Source organism: Ooceraea biroi, chromosome 9, assembly GCF_003672135.1.
Source record: "Ooceraea biroi isolate clonal line C1 chromosome 9, Obir_v5.4, whole genome shotgun sequence".
In the NCBI taxonomy this organism is placed as follows: domain Eukaryota; kingdom Metazoa; phylum Arthropoda; class Insecta; order Hymenoptera; family Formicidae; genus Ooceraea; species Ooceraea biroi.
The window spans coordinates 2,273,231-2,300,001 of record NC_039514.1 but is presented as its reverse complement, the minus strand read 5'-3'; the positions used below and the strand labels follow the sequence as shown (position 1 = coordinate 2,300,001).

General features: G+C 49.3%; 1 protein-coding gene across 6 annotated transcripts in view; it reads left to right on the top strand.

The window, feature by feature from the left end:
- Window positions 1–26,771, top strand: part of LOC105276288 (homeobox protein cut) — a 130,386-nt gene that overhangs the window by 88,544 nt on the left and 15,071 nt on the right. For all 6 annotated transcript variants that reach the window (XM_026972292.1, XM_026972290.1, XM_026972293.1 and 3 more), the window contains exons 3-4: window positions 21,776–22,094; window positions 24,187–25,455. In XM_026972292.1, the coding sequence (XP_026828093.1) occupies window positions 21,776–22,094; window positions 24,187–25,455 (1,588 nt within the window). The remainder of the gene's footprint in view (window positions 1–21,775; window positions 22,095–24,186; window positions 25,456–26,771) is intronic.

Genomic DNA, 26,771 nt, shown 5'->3' with positions numbered 1-26,771 from the left:
ATCCAGCGCTGTCCGCTGTGTCGTATCAAGCCAGCAAGCATACGTACGTACATATGTTTCTTGGATTGATAAATGTTCGTCGTACTACGCTGCAATAGTTAATCATTACGGCATAAAAATCCTGACGGACGGGAACTCGGCGAGTGCGCAATTAAATTTCTTATAAAATGGTTCTTTCGGAGATGTAGATATTATATATGCATATAATTACATACGCATGACGAGTATTACCTGCGTTTTAAGAGTGTACTTCCAGGCAGAAATGATCTCCTGTACCGAGCACACGTGAACGATATACGTAACGAAAATCGCACGGGTTAGGAACAATGACAGGCGACGTCTGCGAGCACTTGGAGCGATCGCGCAGATTTTCCATGGAAATTCGTCACACACGGCGAGAAGCGGAAAGAACGGAAAAAGAACGGAGCGGAAGAGGGAGGAAAAAAGAGAGCCGTGAGAGTGGAGCGCGCGGAATGAATAGCGCCGAGTGCTATCTCGCCGCGGTCCACGTGAGGGTTCTTTTAATACGCAAGTCGAATGGCCAGTCGATGGGGGTGGATTCGCAGGATATAGGTAATTCCATTTCGCTGCGAGGCGGCGCGCGGCCAAGGAAAAACGGGGATAGAACGTGCCACCGTGGAGGAAGCGGAAGGGAGACGTAAGCTTGCTATTGTAACCAATCCTCGAAGCCAGCCGCATGACGGTAGTCTAGCTGCAGCCAGCCAGTTGCGAACGCACAGGAAGCCTTAATAACTTATGGATTCGATATGCGCGTTATTGAGCGGTCCGTTAGAATCTGAGCATTATCGATGGAACGCGCGAGCACGTGGACTTACGCGGTCGGCGTTAGTACAGGGCGTTTCATGTCTCGCAGCGTCACCCGTCTCGCGAGGGGCGGCATGTTGTAAGCTATAAGACCAGAATGCATAATCGTATTAGCGACAGGTGTTTTGTTTTCTCGGGGACGGCCGCGCGCGACTATAATCCAATGTTTCCTCTCTTAACTCGCGAAATACGCGCGTACGTTCGGGGTAAGGGAGTAACGACATAAGCGAGGAAGTAAGGAGAGCTTGCTCGGCTCTTTCGTTCACGAGATATTCGCGGTATCAGCCATTTGTAGCATCGCGAAATGTGATTTCGAGAAATAGAAGTGCGACTGTTCCGTTTTAATCAGTGTTTAACGAAACAAGCGTCATTTGTGATCGAAGTGTGGCGTTCTTCCGCTCTCTCCGAAGCCTCTCCTTTCTGTCATTAAAAATTCACACTTGCGATTAAGGATGCATAAGTATAGTAACGCGTATAATTCATTCATATTGGAACATCTTATTCATAGTTATACCCTTGCTCCCATCTCGCCTATCGATCTTCTTCTGCGTTCCGTCTGAATCAAGCAGTTTCCGCCGTTCTCTCATACCTCGATACCTCGATTCCTGCGTTATGATGTGACCCGCGATCACGCAGCCGTCCGGACATTGTCGATAATGTGATTTCTCCTCTCATCTGACCCCTGCTTTCGTCTAATATGAACGAGAGCATTATGTCCAGAATCGAGTAACGCACACCGACGCAGTCACCATCCTTCTCCGCTCGTTCTCGAACGGTAGCACTCTCTTTCCCTAGGTCTATCATGTTCGCTATACCGCGATCAATCACTCGTGGCTCGCGTTAACGCGCTTTAAGCGCTTTGCCCGGGCACCGAGGTGTGCGCTAAGTGTTCATTATTGAGGGACACTCGATATCGTCGCCCGCTCGTCGATATCACGCTGCCGGACGCGTTTGCCAGTCTGGAGTGTTCATAACGTGGTTGGAGGGATCTAGGGATCGTTAATCGATTCGTTTATAAATTTTACTCTTCACTTTCTTCGCTTCCTTTCCGCCTTTGCCGTGAGGTTTTATCAGTGCGCGTATCCGCGCGATGAGATTCTTATTTTGTAATCTTGTCGATCGAACGGGCGAGCTCGAATTCTGCGATTTACGGGTGTGCGCGTCGTCACGAGTGTAATTTAAACGCCTCGCTTTCGCAGGGGTTTATCATCGAGGGAAACGTCGCGATAGATGTTGCCCGTTATCGATTAACGGCGGTTCGAACCGGCTCTAATCCTTCCAAGATACTTCCAGGATCCGCTAATGTCGATACTGGAAATCTCGTTCGACCGCTCGCTTCCCCGGGGGCGGCTCGCCGCCCGGGGAGAAGCCCTTATCCTCATCGCAACGTATCTGCCGTTGCGCCGCCGGCTCTCTGTCTCTGTTCTTCGTCCCTTTATCTAGCGCGATCAGCGGGTTACGAGCGATATTCGTTCCGCTTAGCGATGAGCGGAGTAAAGAAGATCGGCATCACGAAATGCTACGCCGTGATATTTACGCGGCGCATACGCACAATACGCGTAGGCACAATGCGATCGAGTTTAACGAACTATTTATTTACTCTTTCGGTGCGCGTGAGAAGAGAGCACGCGCGTTCCATCCGCTTCCGAGATCATCTCGTCGCGATCATAAAACCGTATTCCCAGCCACGTGGACGTGATTCTGTTTAGTTTGCCGTCCCGCGTGTGCCACCTACGTGGAATACGGTATCGTACCTCTCTGTTTCCCCTTGCTCTCCCTCGGTGTCTCTTCTAGAATTCCTCTCTTTTCCCAGCGCGCCCCGCGCTTCGCACGCACGAACACGTGCGCACGTGTGTACACGCAACGCCGGGCCGACCAGCCGAGCTGTTTCTTTCCTCCTTCCTTTTTTTATGGCCCCGAGCATTATAAATTCAAGCAGTACACGCATCTACGCGCACACATGAGCCTGTACGCGAGCGTAATTTCTCCGCTCCGCGCGTAGCAGGCTGATAAAAACGCGTGCTCGCGCGAGCGGTCGGGACCGCGCCGAGGTTCTCTATTTATTATCAAATTTCTTTATGGGTTTACAAGCCTGTCAACGACGTGTTGGTGTAACAGGAGGCTCACTCACACGAGCCAAAGCCCATTAACCGACGCCCGCCTAAGGTACATTCCCCTACCGTCGTTCGCCAGGCGACTATCATTCACGGAGTAATAACCGAGCGTGTGTGTACATATGCGTAGGTGCGTGCGTGGTCGCATACACGCGGGATTATCCGGTAACGTTTACTGCTTCTCCCGTTCACCTGCCCAGGGGGCATCTGAGATTTTTACGACGGACCGCGCGTCACTTGGGGGTTGCAGGCGATAAAACCCTCCTGTTGGCGAGATTAACGTCTCTGTAGATCGCGTGATTGTATCCGTACGCGCGCACGCGTGCGATTCGTTTGTAGCGATCGAGAAGAGACAACATTACGTAACGTGGACATTTTATGAAAATGCGGCGCGACGCGACGCAACGCGGACATTTACACGCTCGCGTTTCCGTTATCACGCGTAATCTTCGACCGTCCGAAGCGTGCGCGAGTCCTCCGCGCCGCGGCGGGCATTTATCTTTTCTGCTCCTTTATTTTTGCAAGGCAAACAGCCGAGCGACGTACAGTTCGACGGCCCCGAAAAATCAACAGCATCGACTCCGACGACTGACAGCGACTGGACACACTCGTTTATAGGACGGACGGATGTCAATTATATTCTATAGTGCGTGCACGATCCGATTGGGTTGCGAGTTGCACGGGGGTGGTAAGCAGTACACACGTATCATGTACAGGGTGTTCAGTTTTTACTGCACGGAAACCTGTAACAACGGATTCCTGAATCAATTGTGAAGCTATTTTTCTTAAAAAGATTCAAGTGTATCAAGTATTTAATAACTTCAGCGACTCTATTAAGACTTGGCGATATATATACATAAATAGCAAAATGTTTCTCCCTAATTAAATCAATATGGATTTTATATCACATATTTATCGCAGAATCTGATTAATAAAATATTAACTTAGTGTTATTTTAATATACAAAATGGATTCGTAATAAATAATGATTTTCCAAAAACACGTCTTTGAAATTGCACAACTTCTGACACAACCTGTATTGTATCTGATGCATACGGATTGGTGATTGATAGACCGATGCAACTCATTCGGGTCGACGCATCGATATTTCGACCCTATGAAAATTTCATTAGTGGCATCATATAATGATATAAAGGTGATATCCACGTGATATAGGGGAGGCGTCATATAATAATATGAAGGTGAAGTATCCATGACGCAGGGGGCGCAGGGTGATTTTGTAGGCTGAAACTCGTCGACACTCGTCGAGCTGTCGATTAACTTCGTTAATTATTCGACAATTAATAGAATGCCTATGAGCGGGCAAGCTTCGATACCCGTTCCCGAGCGGATTTTCATAATCGATAGCGACACCGAATGGATCGGTAATCCTCGTCTTACTTGTACTTGTTTTAATGCAACCTTTTACAATAGTATTGCGAACTAGAACGCGTCGATAGTCTGAAGAACTAGAAATGAATTCTAACGAGACGAACTTTGTAGAATATCGCAACGCGTTCTCCTTACATGAACCCGATATCAACCTTCGCATTTAAAATTGTATAAAGACTGGATAAAATATTGCACTTATATATTTATGCACTTAATATCTTATTCTGAATTAAATAACTAACCACGTGTCTCTCGTTTTCTGTTACAGGTGAGTTCACGTGTGAAAGCGAGTATCGACTAACGACATCGAAGACTTGCCGAATAGACTATGCAGAATTAGAAATTTATCGTTGACTATTCCGAACACGGACGGATGCGGAGAGAGTGTACAGCCCTTGTAATTAATCCCGCCAATTACCGATTACTGCATTGCTAATCGGACTTGCAGGAACTCCGCTTTCGAGAAATAGCTCGAGGTCCTGGAGGGCGATTGAAAAAAAAATAAAAAAAAGAAAAGGAAACGGAGAACCGTGAATTCGATGCGAGTCGGGTATCGGCCGCATCGAAATGCGGGGTTCTCTTGTCAGTCGGTATGGGGTGAGTCGGCGGCTTCCGCAAGGGGGCGGCGGTGGCGGCGGCGGAACGAGTTCGAGTGGTAATGCACTAATCAACCCCTTGGAAGGCGGATGTATTGGCGCTATACGGACGTAGCGCGCGGGGGCTTTGGTTATAATCGAAGGCTGCTTCGAAGGGGGACTCAAAGGCGGAGGGGTGGTGGACACGGACGAGTGCGAGAGGAGGGTGGTGGGTGGCAGGCACCAGCGAGTTGAGAAGCGTGTGCGAGGGGGTGAGGCAGGGGGGGGAGGAGGAGTTGGCTGCTGTAGGACGGCATCGCGATCGACGTCGTTGTAGCATACACGATGTAAATTTCGCCCGGGTGTGCGGGTGCACCCTACACGATAGGGTGGAATCAAATCGATAGCAGACTAAGATATACCTATCAGTCTAATTGTCAGTACAGAAAGACCGAGAGAGACAGCGGCCTCGGTGGTATCGGAAGAACGGATGGCGGGCAAGAAGGGGTGAGTGAAAGGCGAACGTAGCGCGCGAGCGGAGGAGGACGCGTAGCGCGGGGGGAGGGGTGGCGCGCGCGGTGGGTAGGGGGAGGAAAGGGTGATACCGAGGGGTGGGATATGCCAGGCATATAGCTTAATCACCCTCCTACCGTTCTTCAACCTCCAGCCAACCCTCTCGAACGTTGGTACCTACACCAACCCTACCTTCTCCACGTCCTAGAGTAGCCGGCCTTCCGTCGTCCAATAATCAATAATTATACTGAAATATAAAGAGAGAAGGGGATGGATGAATCGCCCGGCAAAGGGTTAGAACGGAGCGAGAGCTAGGTATCGGCGTAAGATACCGAGCGAGATGAGAGACTACAGGCGCCTAGTACCTCCTATATCGCATCCTCCCTCGTCTCTTTTCCCTCGCACTCGGCCTTGTCTCTCGCCCCGTCTCGTTCTCATTCTCTCACCCACCCCACCTTCTTCCTTCTTCCACCACCACCAGCACCACCATCGTAGCGCGACCGCCACCACCACTTCTGCCTCCCTGCCACCCACATCCTCATCCTCATCCTCCTACACCTTCTCCTCCTCCTTCTCTTCTTCCTCCTCCTCCTCCTCCTCCTCCTCGCCGCATGTAGCCTAGGTACAGGGCGAAAGCTCCGATGCGGGCTTCTGACTTGCTTGGCTCTCATTCACTGAGTGATCAGGAACGTCGCCACCGCGATCGGTTCCGATGGAGAAGGGCTTTCGCGCGATTTAATCGCCCTCGATTGGCTTCCTGGGTTTTAGCCTCGATGTTCTCGCGGTGACGAGAACAGGAATACCCTCGATCTATACGATATCTTCTTGTAACATGGTCTCACGTACTAAAGTAAGGACGGATTCCTCCTTGGGGGGGAAGAAATATGCGGATTTACTGTTCTGGACAACGACAAATCTGAATTGAGAGAAGACAAAATTTCATTCTGATGCGTAGTTCCTCAATTGCATCCTCAAAATCGAAGTCTTGGATTAAACGCTGCGAGTAATCCGAGATCTAATACTCTACTACCTACATAGTAGAAAATCTCACGAAGATGTTAAGACGTGAGGGTGGGCGAAGATGATGCTTCGACGAAGTATAGAAGCTGGATGGTTGATCGATGCAAAACCAGCTAAAAGTCGCGTGTCCCGCGTCTGCCGCTTCTAATTAATCACCGTTCAACACGGCCAATACGCTCCAATCCGAGACGCGCGTTACCATCTTCGACGCGCGCGAGCTCGGTAGAAATTAATTGCGATAATAATCTAAGATCGAGGCAGTGATCGATGGCGCACGGCTATGCCTCGTTCGTGACTCTTTTGTTGTCAAACGACTTCAAAATTTTTTCTTTTTGCTCGCTTAAGAACGCCAGGCGTCTTAAGACAACCGACCGATAAATCGATATTGCGTTTATAGACAATGAATGCACAAAGCAGGCTAAGGCAAGGTAGACGTCTTGCTTATCTATTTCGAAGCTGTCTATTACGTCTGAGGAGATTGGACTCGATTGAACTCGATGTAAATGAGGATGTAAAACGCACATCGAACGGGATTTAATTAATTAATCTCGAGTGGACGAGGTATCTTTGCTCCTGTACTTGTTCAGATTCGTTAATCCGTCTATATCGCTTCTCGATGTTTCGAAAGCGTGAGATGTTTCAATATTCGTGTTACGTAATCGAGAAACTGTCGCGGGATTTTGGCATTCCCCGTCTTCAAAGACACTACTACGCTGTGCAATTTGGATAAGCGTGCATGCACGCACACACAGATACATGTACGTATACGTAGTATCACACGCGCACGCATACGCATTGAAGTTGCAGTGCGGCGTCCCAGTTAAACGACGCGGCAGCTCTCCACGGGACGTGGCTCCGTTCACTTTCACCGTCAAACGAAAGTAAAGCCCGCGCCCCCCACGGAAAGGGGTAAACAACGTGCAACACCCCGACAGCCGAGCGCGTCTGTGCAACAGCGTGGACGTGGCGGAGCGCGGGGGATGCAACGGCGCGCTTGAAAGGAGGATAGGAGGTTGGACAAGAGGGCGAAATACGGAGTACTCAGAGGGGGTGTGTCGGAGGGGGCAGGCAGGCGGGGGTGTCTGCTTTGCCACTTCGGAAACTCTTGTGAAGTAGCGGGAACTCCTGGGCTCGCATATACCGTAAGCAGGTCAGAAACTTCTTTCGACCCTTTGCCGCGTTCCTCCTCATGCTGTAGTCTCGTCGCCGCCACTCCTCCTTCCCCGGAACCACTCTCGCTCCTTCTACAACTCGTCGCCTCTTTCTTCTTTGTTTCTCTTTCTCTTGTACTCGTTCTCCCACCTATTCTCCGTCTCTTTTCCTCTGGTCTCTCTTCGGCCTCGGCGTTGTCCGAGGTTCGGGATTACGCGTCTCCGCACCTTTCACCTTTCCCCGCTTCTGCTTCTTCTTGTTATTCTTCGCTCTCCTCTCTCGTCGCGGTATCTCACCCTCGGAGCCCGGCTGCGCGCTTATCAGAGAGTGCTGCGACCCACTGCAGATTCTTTCAAGGTTTTAAGGACTTAATGAATTTCAAGACGCCGGGACTCGGCGCCAACCTTGACCTAAAACCACAACTGCGGAAACAAAACTCCGATGAGCGTTACGCGCTGCTTGCGCGCGATATGCGTTTAATCCGCTTTACAAAAGGTTCAATATCTGGATTTACATGAATAATATTATATTTCTATTATATAAACTTGTACGAAATAAATATAGGACGATTGCACGTTGATTATCGGCGATTATTCAAACGCCAATTTATATGGTAGAATTAATGCAGGCAGAATGAACGATAACACAGAAAATCCATTCACGTACGGTGCCGGCCATGCGCGCAACCATTCACATTTCGAAATGTACGATGTGCAATTATGGGAAGCTCGGGGAGAGAAGACTCGAAGCGGCGATTTGCTGATACACGATCCTCGTTACTGAAAGAGCATTGAATATCGCTCTTCGTGGTATCAGTTTGTTGTTAAAACGTGTCTACGCAGGCGGATGAAAGGTTACGCGGCGTCAGGTATTCAAAGTTAATTTAGCGATTATCGGCACTCCGAACCGCGAATAGGTAACATCGGTGCCTGAAAGAACTTTCCGTTTTAAAGCTGCAAACTCCCACGATGTGGATAAAGAGGATATCGCGTTGAGCCAGCAGACGGATTTATTGAGCAAACGCAGCACGCCAACGGATATACACGCGTTGTTAAAGAATATCAATTTTTATCGATTATCTAATCGTTTCCTAACTTGTTTTTAAATGCAGATTAAAAAACAAGAATTAAAGATAACAATACAACAGCATCGATTGTTTAGCATTAGAATTTATTTCTATTGCAGTCGTATTATTATAGTCGCATGAATCTTAAGTTAATAAAGAAACAATTTAAGACTGCTGACATACTTTTAACTTGTACAATTTTAATTATCACAAAAATGATCAACGAACACGTTATCAACATGTTGTTATAATAATACGATTATTAATCAATCGAGCAAAGTTCGAAATCTGCTTACGGCTGCAACGGACAATCGAAACTTAACTCGCTGCTCGAATGCGGGTGACTCTACGAGCAAGAGCGCTCGTGCTAGACTGTAATAGCTATAAGCGGACCTTTTCCCTGACACGTGATTCCCGAGGTTAAGCCGCGTCCGCAACACGTGCGACCGAACCGGGCTTGACGTCCCGCCGGGATAAAAAATCCGCGCGCGTGTGGGCGGCCGATGGTACGGTCGATCCTCCTTGTGTGTGTCCAGCTTAACGAGGGCACTTCAAAGCGAACTGGAGCGATATTAAAATTAGAGATTCGTCATTGCCGTCGAAGCCGGCTCTCTTTTTCTCCTCTCCTTCCCTCTGTATCTCTTTCTCCCTCGTTCGCCTATCCTCTCTGTCTCTCTCTTCCTTTATCTCTCTTTCTCTCCCTTCCTCGCTTCGTCTTCCTACCACCCTTCATCGAGCATTGGGGGACATACTCGGACGACGGTAATATTTCGAGTGAACGCAGCAGGGGTGGATGCGGTGGCGCGAGGAAGACGGGAAACGAAGGGGAAGGGACACGATGGAATGGAAAAAGAGGTGACAGCACAGGACTCGAGAGTGACGGAGAGAAATTTCGACGGCGGTGAGCTCTGAGAGGGGACTCTGTTGCTCGGTCAGAAGGGTGTTACGATAAGGGGTTGCGCTACCTCAGCGAAGGCGACCGGCAGATCAATGAAAAGGGTTCGCACAAGCGGGAGGAGGATTGATCGCCGATAGGGAAATTTCGTTAGTTTCCACCAGTCATAAAAGGTGATGGTGGTGGTGGTGGTAGTGGTGGCAACGGCGATGGTGGCGGTGATGGTGGTGGTGGCGGCGAGCGCTGTTCCTGCTACTCTACCGCCACGGAGAGGCCTAACTAACGTGGAGCCACCCTTCGAAATTCACCCTTCTGAGAGTGAGACGAGGGTGGTCGGTCGGGGGGTGGCTGCGGGGGCGAGTGCGGTGGAGGTGCCGTTAGGAAGAGGTGAATTTCCACCGAGGGGGGCGGGAGGGAGGAACGGGTTGCAGAGAACTGCTGCCAGGCTGTGTCGGGGCGGTCTGCGCGTTGCTGTTTGTGTTGGTGGAGGAACCGGCTCGAGGCATGGAAGCACACGTCAGAGTATTAACGAAATTTTAACCAATCAATGAGAAGTTCATTAGCCTGTGCCGCTCGCGCTGCACCCCCGTGCCTCGCGACTCGAGAACGGCTTCCATCTCCGGACTCGGTCGAAGCTACCAACCTATCCGCAACAACACCCCCTCGCGTCTCCTCGCACGGGGTTGCCGCAGTCTTGGGGGAGATCGCGCGCCAGTGATAAAATTCAACATTCGGCGTGCGAGGCACCTCTTAGCACCCATCACCACCCTACGCGGAGCGCCTCGCTCTCCGTGTGCCTCGTCGTTGCCGTTTCATGTTCCTCCTGTTCCGGATTGGATTAGCATACGGAAGCGTCTAATTGTGAACGCCAAGACATTAGGCGATCTCCGCAAGGAAATATAACGCTATATCGAAGCAGAAATGGCAAATATTCCGAATCTTTGAGCGCTCGGAGTTTCATTTCACTCGGCATTTTATTTAGGATAACGTTACACTCATCTAATTAATTAAGATCAATATTGAATCTGCTTTTCTTGATTCAATCACAAAGGTAAAATGCATAAGTCGAAAGTAAAATCTATATATACGTCAACGTATTATATACTTGATGTAAGCCAAGCAATGGGAATGACACGATACTACCATTAACCATGCCACGCGTGCAACATAACTTGAACGACGATATACAATTAGGCGCGTCTGATTTCTTAAAACAGATACATTAGTCGTGAAGGCCACAGCCAACCAGGGACGGTTCCGTGTCGATAGGGTCGTCTCTCACCCACGCGTTTGTTGCAGTGTCATTTGTCTCCAATATCTCTCCGGCGCCCCTGGGACAGCCGCGCCTTCGTACGAACCCGCCACGGACAATGCATGGAATAAGCCACAATAATAAAAAGAGTCAGTGCGCGGTGTCGCGGTGTCGCGAAGGAAGGGTGACGCTGGCAGCAATAATATTGTCACGATGATTGATACGGCCAGTCTAAAGTTTTGTCGATACCCAGACATACGCGGCTATCTTACGAAACGGTTTATTTAATGACCAGATCAATCCGACCGACGGTCAAACCTTAGAACCGGATATGAAAGGTAGAGAAAACAGGGAATGGCTCGTAATAGAAAAATTAAATATTGAATTTCTCTATAACTCTGCAAAATAAAAAATCCCTGTAGATTATTTATAACTGAGGTTAACACTCGTTAACGCGTATATAAAAATATATTTATTTGTTACAGTTTTCACGATTACTGATCTGCATGTACATATATAGCGTCGCGAAATATAAATATGTCAATTACATGAAAAATAATGAGCAATGTCTATTTCTATAAACACTAATATGTAATAAACGAATGATCAATTTGGTACACGCTAATATAATCAAGCTGTCGAGAACACGTGATGTTTCCGTTTGCACGACCAACTGATCATTAATGATCCTTGGAATTTCCTGGATTAAAACCCAAACGACCATTAACATTTGATGAATGATTAAAGTCCGCCTATTTTTTGACATATCATGCGCGTCTCGCTCAAGTCGAGTTGACGATGTAGCCGTGCGTTGCGTGTCACCGAGGTTCAAATATCCACCCCTTCCGGGAGCAACGTTAAAAACCCGTAGATGCCGGCGCAAGGATCGGTTCCCACGTACGCGATTTTTTTCTTCCACCGTCATTTGTCTCTAATATCTCCCGGCGCCCCCAGGACGGCCGCGCCTCCCGCGAACCGCCGTAGACAATATATCGAATAAGCCACAATGACAAAAAGAGAGCCGGTATGCGGCGACCGACGCCGTGAAGGAAGGGTGGCGTGGCGGCGATTGTATTGGCCGCGACGGTGGCGGTGTCGGCAGTGTTGCCGAGCGGAGGAAGGGACGGGGGTGTACGCGCGGTGGAAATGAGGAAGACGAAGAGGGTGGACGACCGTGAGGGACGATAGCGTAAAAGAGAAACAAAGAGAGACGAAGAAAGAGAGAACGAGAGAAAAAGAGGGAAGCAGGGATACCACGTACGAAAGGACGACGAAGGAACGACAGGGTGCGGGGGAGGAGGGAGAAGGAACGATAGGCGGAAAGAGTAGTCGACCGCGTAAGGGAGGAAGAGCTCAGAGCGAGAGAGGAGAGACGGCACCATATAAAACCGAGGCGCGCGGAGAAAAAGAGATTTGCATTGCCGGGCCCCCGCGACGGGGTAAACCCGGGACGGGAAGAGATGGCGCGGGGGCGCGAGGGATGGACGGCTCTCGCAATATATCGGGGAAGAGGGGTTTCTGTTGGAGAAGACCGAAGGGGTTGAGTAACGACACGTATCATACGTGGAACCATATACCGGTGGACACGTACGTTCGATATCGCGTGGTGTTTTTACGTCGGAGTTTCTCCCCTCGCTTCCACCAATTAGACCGCGCGAAGGAGCACCTTTCCGCCCGCGACGACTACCGAACACCTTCGCGTCTCGCATCGAGTCGACGCGGCTGAACTGGTCGCTATTTTCAATCGCCGGTCTCGATACTTTGTGTGGGAGCACACAATCGATATTCGATTCCGTCATTGCCTATTAATCACGATCACTTGATACGTCAACGATAAACGCAAATTAAATCGCACTGCTAAACGGCGGTGAAGCGCGGTCCCGTAAAATTTGCCTGTCAATCGCGCGCGAGCTACGAAATACGAGACATTCTGTGCGAACTACGGACTCCCGTCCCGAATAGTTCCGCAAAATCGTCGAACGGATAATCGCCCGGTGATCCTATCTTTTCGCGAAACCACTAGCGTCCGACGAGAGTCCGCTCCTTCGATCGGAACGCGGGTTTCGGTATTTTCCGACAGCGCGCTGCCTCGTCCTGGAATGGCGAAACTCGCAACTTTCTCATTAGCCAGCGCACTACAATGCAGCCGGAGTTAGAGACGTGTGTGGGCACACGTACATACACACTCCTGACCCGCGATATATGTCACTGGCGGATGGATAATAATGTGTGCTTCAGCCCGATCGGCGGTTGTCGTTGCTCACCCTCCGCGATTCGACCTATCCTGCTGCGTGTGGTGTTAAGCGCTGGCACCTTCGTACGCGCAGGCACATGCACATACCTATACACAAATCCGCGGATACACACGTGCGAACATATACGTAGGACTATCCACCCACTCTCGTCCACCGAGGAGGAAGAGCCACCGCATAAATGTCAGAGACCAGCGGCTGAGAATTTCCTATCGAGCATTTCTGTCAATAAGCGCTGCCGCGTACAATGACGACGATTCGAAAGCTGCTGATTATGAAATAAATGCCCCGACTCGCGACCCTCGTAATACTCGCGCGCGCGCGCGCATCTATGATGTCTCTGTCTCTCCCGGAAGGGAGGGAGTGATTGTTTGCAGCCCTCCACCCCCCGCCCTCCTCCTCTGTTTGCGCCCAGACGGCGAGTAAGCCGGCGACGTTGACACTTTCGATACCTGTCGATGGACCGCGGTGATTTCAGACGGAAAATGTCAGTCGCGTGGAAATTTTCCTTCAATTTCACACGTAACGTGTGATATCGATATGATCATTCAGTCTGTTCCTTATTTTTCATCGAAATTCAAGTATCTTGCGAGATATGTGTGTGTGCGAACTCGAAAACGCTTAAGTTTGACCCACATTTCTCAGCTTATTATTTTCTCAGCTTCTCAGAAACGTTAACTGAAACAATGAGATTTCCTTGCGAGATCGAGATGACATCGAGAAAATGATTTACACGATAGCGATACTACCCAGGATCTTTATTCGTCTTCTCCGAGCTTGCGAGACACGATTATTGCAAATTTCACTGGACGTGATACGAACGCGTTCGGACGTCTTTCTCTCCGGCGTTCCTCTTCTTGCCATCTCTGGGCCGGCAGTCCGTGTTCGTTTCTCTCGTTTCAATATTTCTCTTCGGCGAATGCCCCGACTAATATATGACTTCTGCCGAGCCACCGCGAGTCGAGTGTGGGTGGGCGTACGTATTCATAAACGCGTAGTCCTCGTAATGCAAATCAGAGAAAGAGTCGGCGGGAGGAAGAGGAACGGTGAACGAAGGAGAGACGAAGCGACAGGGAACGGGAGGACGCATAAGGGAGAAGGAGGGAGACGGAGAAATGACGAACGCGGTTAATATTAATTCTTCGTGGCCGCCAGTCCGGTCGATTGCGGATCGTAGCAGCGTAGGTGCCGAAGATGACCAAATCCTTTGTAAACATCGAGGAATTATTAGGTCAGCTGTGGAAATAATTTATGCTCGTAACGATTTAATCGCTCCCTTCGTCATACGAGCAAGTCAGATCTATATTTAATTTATATTTAATTATCATTAGTCTTTTATGCTATCACAGATTATGCTAGCGATTTGGCGAACATCGATATTCTCCACCGGAATGATACCATTAATTAGACTAATCTTAATTAATATTACACGCCGTTGAAGCCTAATTAATGAATAGAATAATTAATGAATAAATAATAATTTTCATCTTATTCATAATAATGTTTTCGATATGTCGCCAATAAATATGAGCTTTATACATTACATCACGCAAATTTCGATTGCAGTGCTGTCAAGAGAAAGAAAAAGGAAAAAACGAAAACCCCGTCGCGCCTTACGCAAGACTGCTTGCACACGGTTCTGATAATACAAGTTTTTAAAACAATGCCGCGCAGCTCGGGGGTGGCTAAACCGCGCGCGAGGAGATGTCGTTCCATTATAAAGGCAATATCGCATGGTCGAGTCTACCTGGTATTACTAGCTTTCATAATCTGATGTATATTACGCATAACCGCGTGTATCAGGGGGGTGCGAGAGACCGTGAGACGGGGTAGCAGTGCGCGCAGTGAGGGTGGCGGACGGAGGATCGCGCGCCGCCGTATGTATAGGAACGGTTTCGGCAAAGAGTGCCCTCGCCGGCGCTCGCTCGTAATAAGCATAAATCCTCGGAGGCTTATCTAGCGGCGCCCAGAAGAACGCTAAAATAAAATATCATACATTTTGCCTTCTACCCTTCGTACCGTGGTACGTTACGACCGGCGACACCCCTCTTATCCGCCTCCCTTCGCGCTACTCCCAGCAGTCGTTTCCTCGCCTCCCCCACAGCCCCCCATGTGGCTCCGATGCGCATTCCGCACAGCTTCCGTAAGTAAGGTAAACACCGCCTTCGGTAGTTGCTCGCGAGATCCTTCAAGGATGTCGATTTACCGTACATCCGTGCGTGAGTTTGAGCGCTATGTTGCTCTAATTTACAATCCGGTGCAGTAATTGCATACCTGAATATTTTTGTGAAAGACATTTAATTTAAATCAAAAAGATATTATCTTAATCAGTCTTATTTTTATGTGAATAGGATGAAATTTTAGGACAATCATACATCTTCATATTTTGCTACATAGGTAGATTTCTATCGAGATATTCTCACACAAATGCATTCTCTTATTAAGATGCCTTCGTGCAAACGACGGCGAACCTCCCGACGATAGAATCGCCGTTAATCGTGCTTCTTTTTTCCTTCTGCCTACGGCAAACAAGTCAGATATCACGTCGCGATAGGGATGGGTAGGTGAGCTCCCTTCCTGTCGGATTTTTGCGAGGGTATGCGCGTCGATGCAACGCGAGATGTTGGCCAAAGGCACGTAGTCGGTGTAATGAGGCGAGATACATTCGGCCTCAACTCTCTCCCGCACCCTCTTCCTTCTGCCGACGCTTTCTCTTTCTCTCTCCTTCTCCGCGGCCTTTCTCTTTATCCATCTCCCGTGGGGTGGTATCGTATCAGCGGAGGATGGCTGGCGGAGAAGCTCGGCCAGAAACGCGAAGGGGTTCGAGGGAGGACGCCCGAGAGAGGGAAAGGGTTGAGCTCGAAGCCCGATCAGTCATTAGACAAGTGGGTATTCACATATATCGAGTTGTAAAATCGATAGGGGTGTCCGTTAGCCGTGTATCCTGTAAGGAGGGTGTGGTGGGGATGAGATGCGAGCTGATAGAACGAGAGAGACGCGGAGGCGAAGACGGAGAGAGGACGAATGACCGAGCCAGTTATCTCGACGTCGGGCTGACGGAGACAGAAAATGGGAAGCCCCCTTTCTCTCCATCCACGCTTCCCCTTCGACCCCTTTTGTTGCTTCGCCACCCTCCTGCAGCCCCTAGCCGCCCACCCTCCTCTTGCTACGTCTCCTCCACCTCCTGCCACCGCACGTATCCAGTCCTTGCATATTAATCCTGCCCATAATTCCCACTTCCCAGTTTGGGCAACCCTTCGCTTCGGTTGCTTCAGCTACCCGCGTCGGCGGAGTGAAAGGGAAGGAGAATGAGCAGGAGAATGAAAATCGGCGAGATGGAGCGAGAAAGAGAAAGGCAAGCCGCCTCCTATCGATTGGGCTTTCTTTCCGACCTCGGCTTTTAATTGGCATTCTCCTGTGGCGAGAAGAGGAGCGAACCTCCATGGGAGATAGCTCCTCTACGGCCCAAAGGGGTGCTTTGCCGTGAAAGGGGTTGATACCGGCTATCTTTCGTATCCTGAGATGCAAAAATGGAATCTTCCTATCGCGATGCGCTGATATCGGTCGTTGTGGAGAAATCCTGCTAACTTGTCCGGCATGATCTACCAGGATTCGAGTTCTCACGGTAGATCGAGCGTTACCACAAAGCGTCCGCTCGCGCATGAAAGATTCATCGAACTTTATGGGTCGTCGCTCCTTAGTAAGATGCGATCATCGAGCCCTATGTTTATTGCTTTATTACTATTTTGCTGGAATATAAAACCTCAAATATATCCGGGAAAAGAAATTGGAAGGAATCAGCGCAATCAATTAACCGCAGTAAGCGTAACAATTCATACGCAATGTAATTCGTATTTTTAATTACCGAAATATCAATGGTCACTTATCGTCCGGCCTAAAATATAAAATGTTTACTTACGTAACGTTATCTGTCTTAGAAATTATCTAGTTATCTAGTTATCGTCGAAGTTAGTCACCCTAAGTCACATACCCAGATCGATGCTGAAAATATATCGAATAAACAGATGAGCCATTAAAGCTCAAGTCTTTATGACGTTTGCCTGCCATCAATGATACATCAAGGTAATGGATATAGATCAAAGGGATATCAAAGTATCCCAAGGTACGACAATCTATATTTGCGTTCCCGTCACTCACGTGGAAACGATAATGCGGTGAGCAAGGGAGCGAGGAAGGAGGACACCATGAAACTACCAAAAAGCGAGAACGCGAGGATCGGCCATGACGATCTTGTACGGACGCATCATTGGTGGACACGCTACGAAATTAATACGAAGCAAACGGCCATCTTGTCCCTGTACCGAATCTATCTGCGTACGTACACGGAAAAGGGGTTCTAATGTGCCACGGTGTATGGATATATCGGTGAGCCGCGTTACTCGAGTCACCGCGTCCCGTGTATACACTCGCACGCGTCACGCCCGCGCGCGCGCACACGTGCGTGTACACATGTAAGAGTGAGAAAGTCCGTGAACGTGTGCGTGAAGATTGATTATACCACGGGAGAAAATGTGATCAATAGCTCAACAAACAAAGGCCTCCGACGCCTATATAATGCAAATAGCAAAAATCGCGGAGGATTAAGGGGGTTGCAAAGGGACCGCGGCAGGGAGCGGAACGGGGGTGAGCAGGAGGCCAAGAGGGGATCGAGGAAGGAGGAGGTGGGTGGCGACGGTCAAGAAACAATACGGACGTGTGGCGGCTACTTCAAGTTCGCCCGGCACTGCCGCGCCACCGCGGCCAGCCCTTCGCGCGCACCCTCCGCACCCTTCGACTTTCGCACCCTTCGCTTCTTCCCTCCGACCACCTCCCCGTGCCCATCACCGTCCTAGCTTTAATTTGCATACGACCGATCATGTCTTCCGACTCGCCTTCACATCCTCGTCGCCATACCTCGCGACCATCGATCAAGCCCCGATTGTTTTTGCTTCAACTCACCCTTTCCCCGCTTCGCCACCCGGATTGGACGCCTTCCTGCGCGGGCGAGGGAAAGCAAGGGAAGCTTACTCGTTGGTCACTACCCCACACGTGCGTTTCGTGTGCGCGCACACAACGACTTTGTGTGGCCCTTCAGCAGCCGAGAATCTCGCTAACGAGGGGGCTCTCCTTCTACCGATGACATTGTTCCAACCTGGAAAATCGCCATCCCGTATCTCACCAATAATTCTCCGCTCTTACTTCTTTTATGATCTTTGGCCTGCGACTTTTCCCATGGTGGCAGAAATAAATAGCTCAGATGATTGATTATCGAATTGATTCGTCGTGACACCTTTATTGTCGCAAGTAAGCAGTTCTATATTTTTACATAGTCGCGACGTAAATTTAATAGAATAATGATATTGATATCTATTATTTAACTAATTAATTACGTGTGAAAAGACATAATTATCCAATTTTACAAAAATTGATAACATAATGGGGAATAACTCTCTCCTTGTCAGGGATAAAATTACTTGCGACGTACTTGCACAACTGGTATCAGATGGCAAGGTCGAAATTCAACATGGCGAGCGATATGCGGCCGCAACAATCGAGGGTCCGCGGTTTTTACGAACTACCCGGAGACATTAAATTTCACCGTAGTCCCATCGACCCTCGCGCGGCCATCTCCGAATAGCACATATGGTTATTAATATTATCGATATCAGGGCGGACCAACCGTGAGCCGAAGAGACAGTAATCTTCCGTTATCTATGTAACCGTCATGGCGACACGTCAGATTGCATTTCGGATCGTAAAATGTCACGATGCGATATGTTACAAGATAATCCGGCATTAAATTTCGCCTGCCGATATATACGGTAAAATCGATGTACTCACATTTCCAACGGACACATCAAAAGATTTATTATATAGCACGCTGATTAAAGGAAACGTACGCAATGCCGATCTCGCATCGCGAACGCTGATTTCTCGTTTTATTCGCATCGTTAAACGGTAGTCACGAAAGAAATGGAAAGCAGAGTCGATGGATCGTGCTCCCTTCTCCCTTTCCCTCCCTTTCTGTACACATCGAACGCCGAAAGCGAGGGATGGAGTGTCCGTCACGTGGAGAAAAAAACACATCGCCAGGTCGCTGATGTATTTATCGTAAGTTCGTCGATCGACGTGGTGTTAATTCCACCTGTCCTTCGTTTTAGGTTTCCCTCATGGCGATAACCTACCCCATCGCCGCTAATGGCGGACATTATTGCGAGCGATCGCGGCAACTTCGGAAACTTATCCCTACGTAAGCCACCCCCGCCGGCAGCAACCATCCCCCCTCCTACCTGACGGTATATCGAACATCAATGCGTACACTTATCTACACCCGTGTCGGTTCTTGCCTGTGTGCACTATGTTGTGTCCTATGTTTTTATGTGTACATAAGTGTGTGCATATGACATCGCCGCAACGCACCCGTGTTCTCCCGCTATACGCACACGCGTACATATATACACACACATACGTACATACCTGGTCCCATATTTATACAAGTAGAAATGAAGCGCTTGGACGTAAGCGCGTATCGATTATGGGTGAAACGGAGGACAATCGACAGGTAGCCACCCCTCGATAAATAAACTAACGAGTAAAACCGTGCACGTTTACCGCGTGCGTCAAGGCTCTTCGATTTTACGCTATCGCGATGAGTCATGGGGTTACAAGGCGCCAGAGGAATGTAGTTAATTTCATTAAATTGTAATGGCTATATATCAATCGATACCTACACGACTACGTGTTACGTCCGCCATCCATTGCTGAATACGTCAAACGATAAGTGATACTGGAGAAAAGCACTTTTGTTTATGAAATTAAATTCAATCCGATAGAAAGAGAGAAAAAGAGGAGAGGCGGAAACGATTCTCAAAAATCGCGACAAGACACGAAACACACGCGTCGACACTGCTATCGGAGGTGCGAATTTCGCGGGGGGTTGGAACCATTGCTTCTCAATTAACCCCTCAATTAAAAAACAGAGTAGCACGAGCAAAGGCGCGGGGTGCGGGGGACGACTCGCCTCAACGAGAAAAAACAATCGACATGATCGCTCGTTCACGTGGCTCGTTGCATCGTGTTCGCGCGCTCCGAATGCGCGAACGCATTGGGCTTTAAAATCGTCCCACCCTATCCTATCCTGCTTACCCTGCCCCAGTGATTGGCCGTCTCTCTTTCACCCTGCAGGCTCGCGGTATTTCCGCCCTTCCCTCGCTGTGCTCGCGCGTCCTCGCGCGCACGCATCCACGTGAACCCTCGCGAAACACGTGGATAGGTTTCGAGTGCTCACGATTCATTACGATTGATTGCGGCGCGGTGGCAACACAACGATTGCCACGTACGCCGCTCTATTCGCCGTGATAATTTTTTGCCGCCGTTGCACGGTACTCGATTCTTTCAACATCCCGGATTCGTCCTCGTTATACAGATGGAAAAACAAGACGCGCCGCGGTCGCGCACTGTAATTATTACGCGCGGATCGATGATGCATTAATGAGGAACGGATATACTCGGTGCAACGCTTCTCGCTGCGGGCGAGACGTCACCGTGTGTAAATGTCATCAATTCTTTTTTCTCCCGCGCGAACTATGCTTAACTCTGTTGCCGCCGTATGTAATTGGCGCACTGCGTAACATTTTTAATATCTAATGAGACGATTGCGCCTTTTTCGTGTTGGTCTTGCGATATCAGGAGTTATCTTTTCGATTGCATCTTCTTCCAAGTTTCCACGTGTAGATTCAATCGTCGGTGATATCTTTGAATCAGCGAATAAAACCATTTCTTTTGCATGTCATATATATTCATATGTATACGACCACACCATACGTATATACGAAGAATCATATATATTCTATTAACGACAAGATACTCGCGCAATCGTAGCTGTTACCGTGTTATTTGGCGTTCAGGCATCAAGCGTCGACGCGATGAGAGATGGTCGATGACATGTGTTATAAATTATTACCGATACGATAATTGGATGACAATTCAACCGATCGAATCGGTCCGATCGAGCTTTATACGTAATTTAATCCGCGGTAATTACATTCAAACTCGCTAAGATTTAAAGTCATCCTCTCCTAAGCGTTCGCTATTGATTTCCGTATATATTCCCGATAAAATTAATAAAGAGCTTCTGGTAAGCTCCTTACTAGGTTCGGTCCCAGATAAACGATGCTGAAGTGAATCGCATGGGCAGCGGGAGGGGAAAAAGGGAAGGAAGGAGGAGCTCGTAAATGTGATTCTATATTTGCGTCGATGATAATGTAGTTATGTTCCATATCCATTTAATCGCTTTGAGTCGATTTCTTGATGAGCGGTGCGAGAGAAAGAGATAGATATATAGATAGTAGACGTTTATTTGCACTCTGGGACAAGTCCCCTCAAGCGCTGAAACATACAAAATGCATACATACAAAATATAATGCAAAAGACTAAATCTACGTGTACGAAATCATTCATAACAGAAAGAGAGAGAGAGAGAAAGAGAGAAAGTACCCGGCGATATTTCAGCAATTTCCATGATTTATATCGTGCGATGTCTTCCTTAATGCGGGAAATTTTATCGTCAGAGTTCGCTGTTCAATAAACATAACGAGTGTGAGATCGCGGCGAATATTAACGTTCAGGTTCGCCAAGCGAACGTTTTACTTGATCGATTTGCGATTCGCGTGATTATGTTGTTGAGCGCCTTATGAGAACATGACGTCGCTGTTTGCAGATCAACCAGTTGGTGGAGGAGATGTCCAGGCTACAACAAAGTCTGCAACGCCTCCAGGAGACCAGTGCGCAAGCAACGGCGCGGCTCGAAGAGGAACTCGAAGTGCGCAAGCAGCACATCAACAGACTCGAGAGCAAACTGGAACGGCAGCGGGATTATGACGACCTGAAGCGTGAGATCAGTGTACTGAGGTCGGTCGACCTCTCGCAGATACCGACTGGCGAACCCGGCAAGAGCCTAGAACATCTTCTCATGGAGCGCTTCAAGGCGCTCCAGCAAGCCGAGAACCTGAAGCTCTCCAACACGCCCGACGCACTCGGTAAGTGGACCAACGATATATTTCACTCGAGATCGTTACGACAGCGAAAATATATGAGGCACTTAACTTTAGGAAAGAAGTTGAGAAGGAAAATGCGTAAAATGCGAGATTGCAGAGCCATATCAGCTAATTCCCGGAGTGAACGCGGTAGATTATCAACTCATAGCATAAAATCATAATTTGCGAAAAGAGAACATTTAAAGATATCGCTTTCAAGTACGAACGATGTTCTAATCAGGAGCACGCATATAATAAAGAAAAAACGAAAGTTCATGCATCAAACGCAATTTACGTAGAAAACAAATCTGTGATCATGCTAGAAATCTATTTCGAATTGGAAGGAGTTGGGTAAGGAAAGGAAAAAAGCAAGTAACGAGGTGTCGGGACAGGTAAGCCAGTCACACACCTCGGCAATCTTGGCTTCTGATTCTTGTGCTACCGCTCTGATCTTCGGTCCCCGACTCTCTCTCTTCGAAGCTCCGTCGACGGGCTTTATCATCGAGTAGCAATGAAAAGGACACGAGTCACGCAACGCGGACGCAAGAACGCGTTTCTATAGAATAAACGAGGGATGACTGAAGGAGCTTATCGGAAAAGAGAACAACGAAAATAACCCTGCTTGCCATTGTGTTCGCACTTTTCTCTGACTCTCTCTGTCTCTCTCTGTTCCTCTTTTGTCTCTACTTTTCTCTCTCTCTCTCTGCCTCTCTTACTATTTTCCCTTTTCTCTCTCTTTAGCTCTTTTTTTCTGTCTCTTTCAAGCTATTTCTCTCTTCCTGTTCTTCTTTTTGCCAATCTCTGCTCTATCACATTCTGGTCTGTATCTATTTTTCTCTCTTCTCTTCCTCTCTCCCTTCCTCTTTCTCCCCTTTTTCTTTCTTCCTCTTATATATACATACTTCATCTCTCCGATCTTTCGCTGCTTAGGCTGCACTTTTTCGAGCCATTCTCTCGCTAATACGTATATTAACGTACATTCGTGGAAGATACTAACGCAACCGAACACACATTAACCCTCTATCATTCCTCCCTCGCCCATAGGTCCATCTCGCCTCTTACCGAATGTTTCAAACGTCCTCCTCTCTTGCCCGCGTAAAGGGCCCTCTAAACAGCTCCTCCTCCTACTCCCCCTTCTACCTCTTACCATCCGCATACTGGAAAACGCAAACTTCGTGCACGCAAATTTGTGGACGATATTCGCAATATTTGCCCGGGCCGGGCCATTGTTTCGGAGACAGAGTTTATTATGAATCGATCCAAGCTGGCAGAGAGAGCGCGCGATGAGAGGGAACGAGAAAGAGACACTCTACACACGCCAGAGAGCCAGAGAGATACTGCAACGTGTCACCCCTTCTGAATCAAACTACCCTTCTACGTCATCGTCGCACGCGGTCCTATCTTTCCAATCCTGCCGCTACCTTCTTCGACCATGACGACAGCAAGAGTAAGAGCACCGTTTACACGCGGACGGTTCAAACGTTAAACATTTCCTACGTCGCGATCACGCGGTAGCGCGACAAAATTCTCGTTTTCGAGATCCAGCTCGACTTTAGAATACCACAATACTTCTCGATACAGTCACGTACAGAGTTCTGTACTTTGTTCTCAATCCTGCGACGTTCCGTATGATCCCTGACGTTTGCGACAGCTGCGTCGCGAAAACGTTTTATTCGGCATGACAGCGCGATCCGCAGATTCCTCTCGAATCCGCGCGTCCGTCACCGCGATCAGCAGTTTCAATGCGACACGGATGTGTCCCTGCGCACGAATTTCTTTCCGGATGATCTACAACGCTTTCCACAGTCCTCCTCTAGTTGGCGTCCACGTCGTTCCTCGTTTGTACACCCAAGCGTGGATTATGATCCGACGAAGCGTCGAGAAAGAGAGTCTCGGTCATCCGTCGTCCCGGAAGATGATGAAGAGTGCCCAAGTGACCGCACGATTTCGGTAAGAGACGACGCGGACGGACCGGCGATCAGAACGTGAACCAACAAAACCCTTCTGATCCCCATCGCGAGCCGAACTTAGGATTGAATGTCATGTACGCGTGAGATCGTGCTGACGGGCTCCCTTGTGTTTTTGGTGGTTGCAGGTGGATTATCGTCACCCCTGCAGCGCGCCTCGACCGCCTCGCCTCACGGGGTCGGAGGTGTGCCACCTACGTCCCATGCATCCTCCCAACAACCACCGCCGCCGCCTCCGACAGCAGCCTCCCTTCCTCCACGTTCCACTCCGACACCCTCCTCGGCCACTTCGACGACTTCGAGCCTCCTTTTCCCGCCGCCCCTCCAGAATGTGGAGACCTTCGGCTCCTTCCTCGGCGAAGAAATCGTCGCCAATTGGAGGCGGTCGTTGGAAAGGACTATCATGAACCAGCAACAGCATCAACAGCAACAATCGCAACAACAACAGCAACCGCAACAACCGCAGCAACAGCAGCAGCAACAGCCATCACAGCCACAATCGTCTCAGTTGAGTCAATTGACGCAACAGCAACAGCAATTGCAACAGGCCCAATCACACATAGGTTTACATCCGCCGACAACGCCAAGTAGTTTGAATCATCTTCCGTCACCGGGCGCGGACACGTCGTCCACCTCAAACACCCCGGCGAAATCGAACACGCCAATTGGTACCACACCTCTGGGCAGCCTCGACGTCATTGAAAAGGCGCCGACGCCAGTGTCGGGACACGAGACTCCGGCACCGCCGACGCCGTCCTCCACGACTGCCTTAACTTCGCCGCCGAGTTTCCAGCCGCCTACGTCGATGGTGGAGACCAGCACCCCTGCAGCCTCCATCAACGGTAGCGGGCTCACGTCCGGGCTGCCGAGCGCGCCACCTCCGAAGAGTCCGGCCGATCAGGAATCGTGCCACAACAACAACAACAACAGCCATCACCTGGCGAACAACAACATCGGCGGTCTCAGCGTCCTCGATACGCTGAAGAGTCCGTTTCGTTTCGATGATCGCGCCTACCCGTTCCGATTCGGCGATGAGTTCGGCGCCGCCGGGATGGCCGGTCGGCTGGGGGAGTCCCTTATTCCAAAGGGCGATCCCATGGAGGCGCGATTGCAGGAGATGCTGCGCCACAACATGGACAAGTACGCCTCGCAGAACCTCGATACACTGCACATAGCCAGGCGAGTGCGCGAGCTGCTGTCAATACACAATATCGGTCAGAGGCTGTTTGCCAAGTACGTGCTCGGGCTAAGTCAGGGCACGGTGAGTGAGTTGCTCAGCAAGCCCAAGCCATGGGACAAGCTGACTGAGAAGGGCCGCGACAGCTATCGGAAGATGCACGGCTGGGCTTGCGACGAGAACGCCGTCCTGCTGCTCAAGTCCCTGATCCCCAAGAAAGGTGAGTACTGATTCATCAATTCCGGCTCTCTCTCTTTCTCTCTCCGTTTCTCACTCGTATATGTGTGTGTGTATATATATATATATGTCTTTTTTTTATTTCAACCGTTTCGTCAAACTTCTCGACGTGCCTCTGCGTAACGTCCGACACGACGAGGGCCGGATCGCCTTGACGTCTCGACGGTCCTATGAAGACGGACGAGACACCGTAATTACACACGCCGCCACATTGTGGCAAGTACACGCGACCGTCGGGATTAATTTCACTTCCTCTCACGTTTCTATAAGCGCGATAAGTCGCGCTCACATCAAGGCACTCACGCATCCACGATCATTTGGAGGATGCGCGATCGGCGCTATCCTAAAGTGTGTAATTACGTTGAATCATCCGTGTTCGATCCGCGAGACGTTTCCTGCACCCTCGCCCTCGCCGTCGACGGCGCTTGTCGATTGACTTGACTCTCGAAAATCTTCCGCCTCGCACTGCCAATAATCCATCTCGCCGTATCACTAACCATGAGCTGTCAGCTAACTCCTCGGCTGCCTAACGCGGGGCCTAACGCGATGGTGTACTTCCGTTTCTTCTAACAGCACCGCGGGAAAGGAAACACTCATGTCAGAGATCGCATCCCTCTGTGCACACGCGAGTCTGCGATTAGGGAGCTAAGTATGCGTTGGTGACATCGTGGGCTTTCACTGTGGTTGAGTCAGAGAAAGACCGATAAATCCTGCAAGTCATCGGTAGAAGCGCCAAGATGATCTATGGCGCTGTGTAAAACGCGGCGATAATTCATGGAATAGGACTTGTTAGGCGTAACAGATTTATTGACATGTATGTTTTCGTCATAAATTGAAAAAAAAAACTGTTTCATTATCATAGACATGTCTGATACCATTGTTGAAGTCACGTTGCATTCAATATTTGATGCAAAAACGCACACGCGCCGTATCCAGACTTGAATGGCTATAGTCTTAATTAAATTACGCAGCTCGTTGGCATACCTTGCTCGCTATCGATTGTACGCTGCGTTTGGCAGCCATATTGTTTAGACTAATAGCTCCTGGGAATAGGAAGCCCTGGATGAGTGCTGGGTAGGGATGAGATGTATAAAGGGCTCCGCGGTGTATGGAGAAGCGAGGTACGGGAGAAGAAAGGAAGACAGGATCCAATGGAGAACACAGAAATCCTAAACGTCGCCGGTCGCTCTCACGGGAGGCAATTTACACTTTTCCGATTGCCGGATTAAACCCGGTCGAGATTTGCGGTCTTGCTGGATTAAACGAGAACTCTCTTTTACCTCGGCATCGTTGCGGACA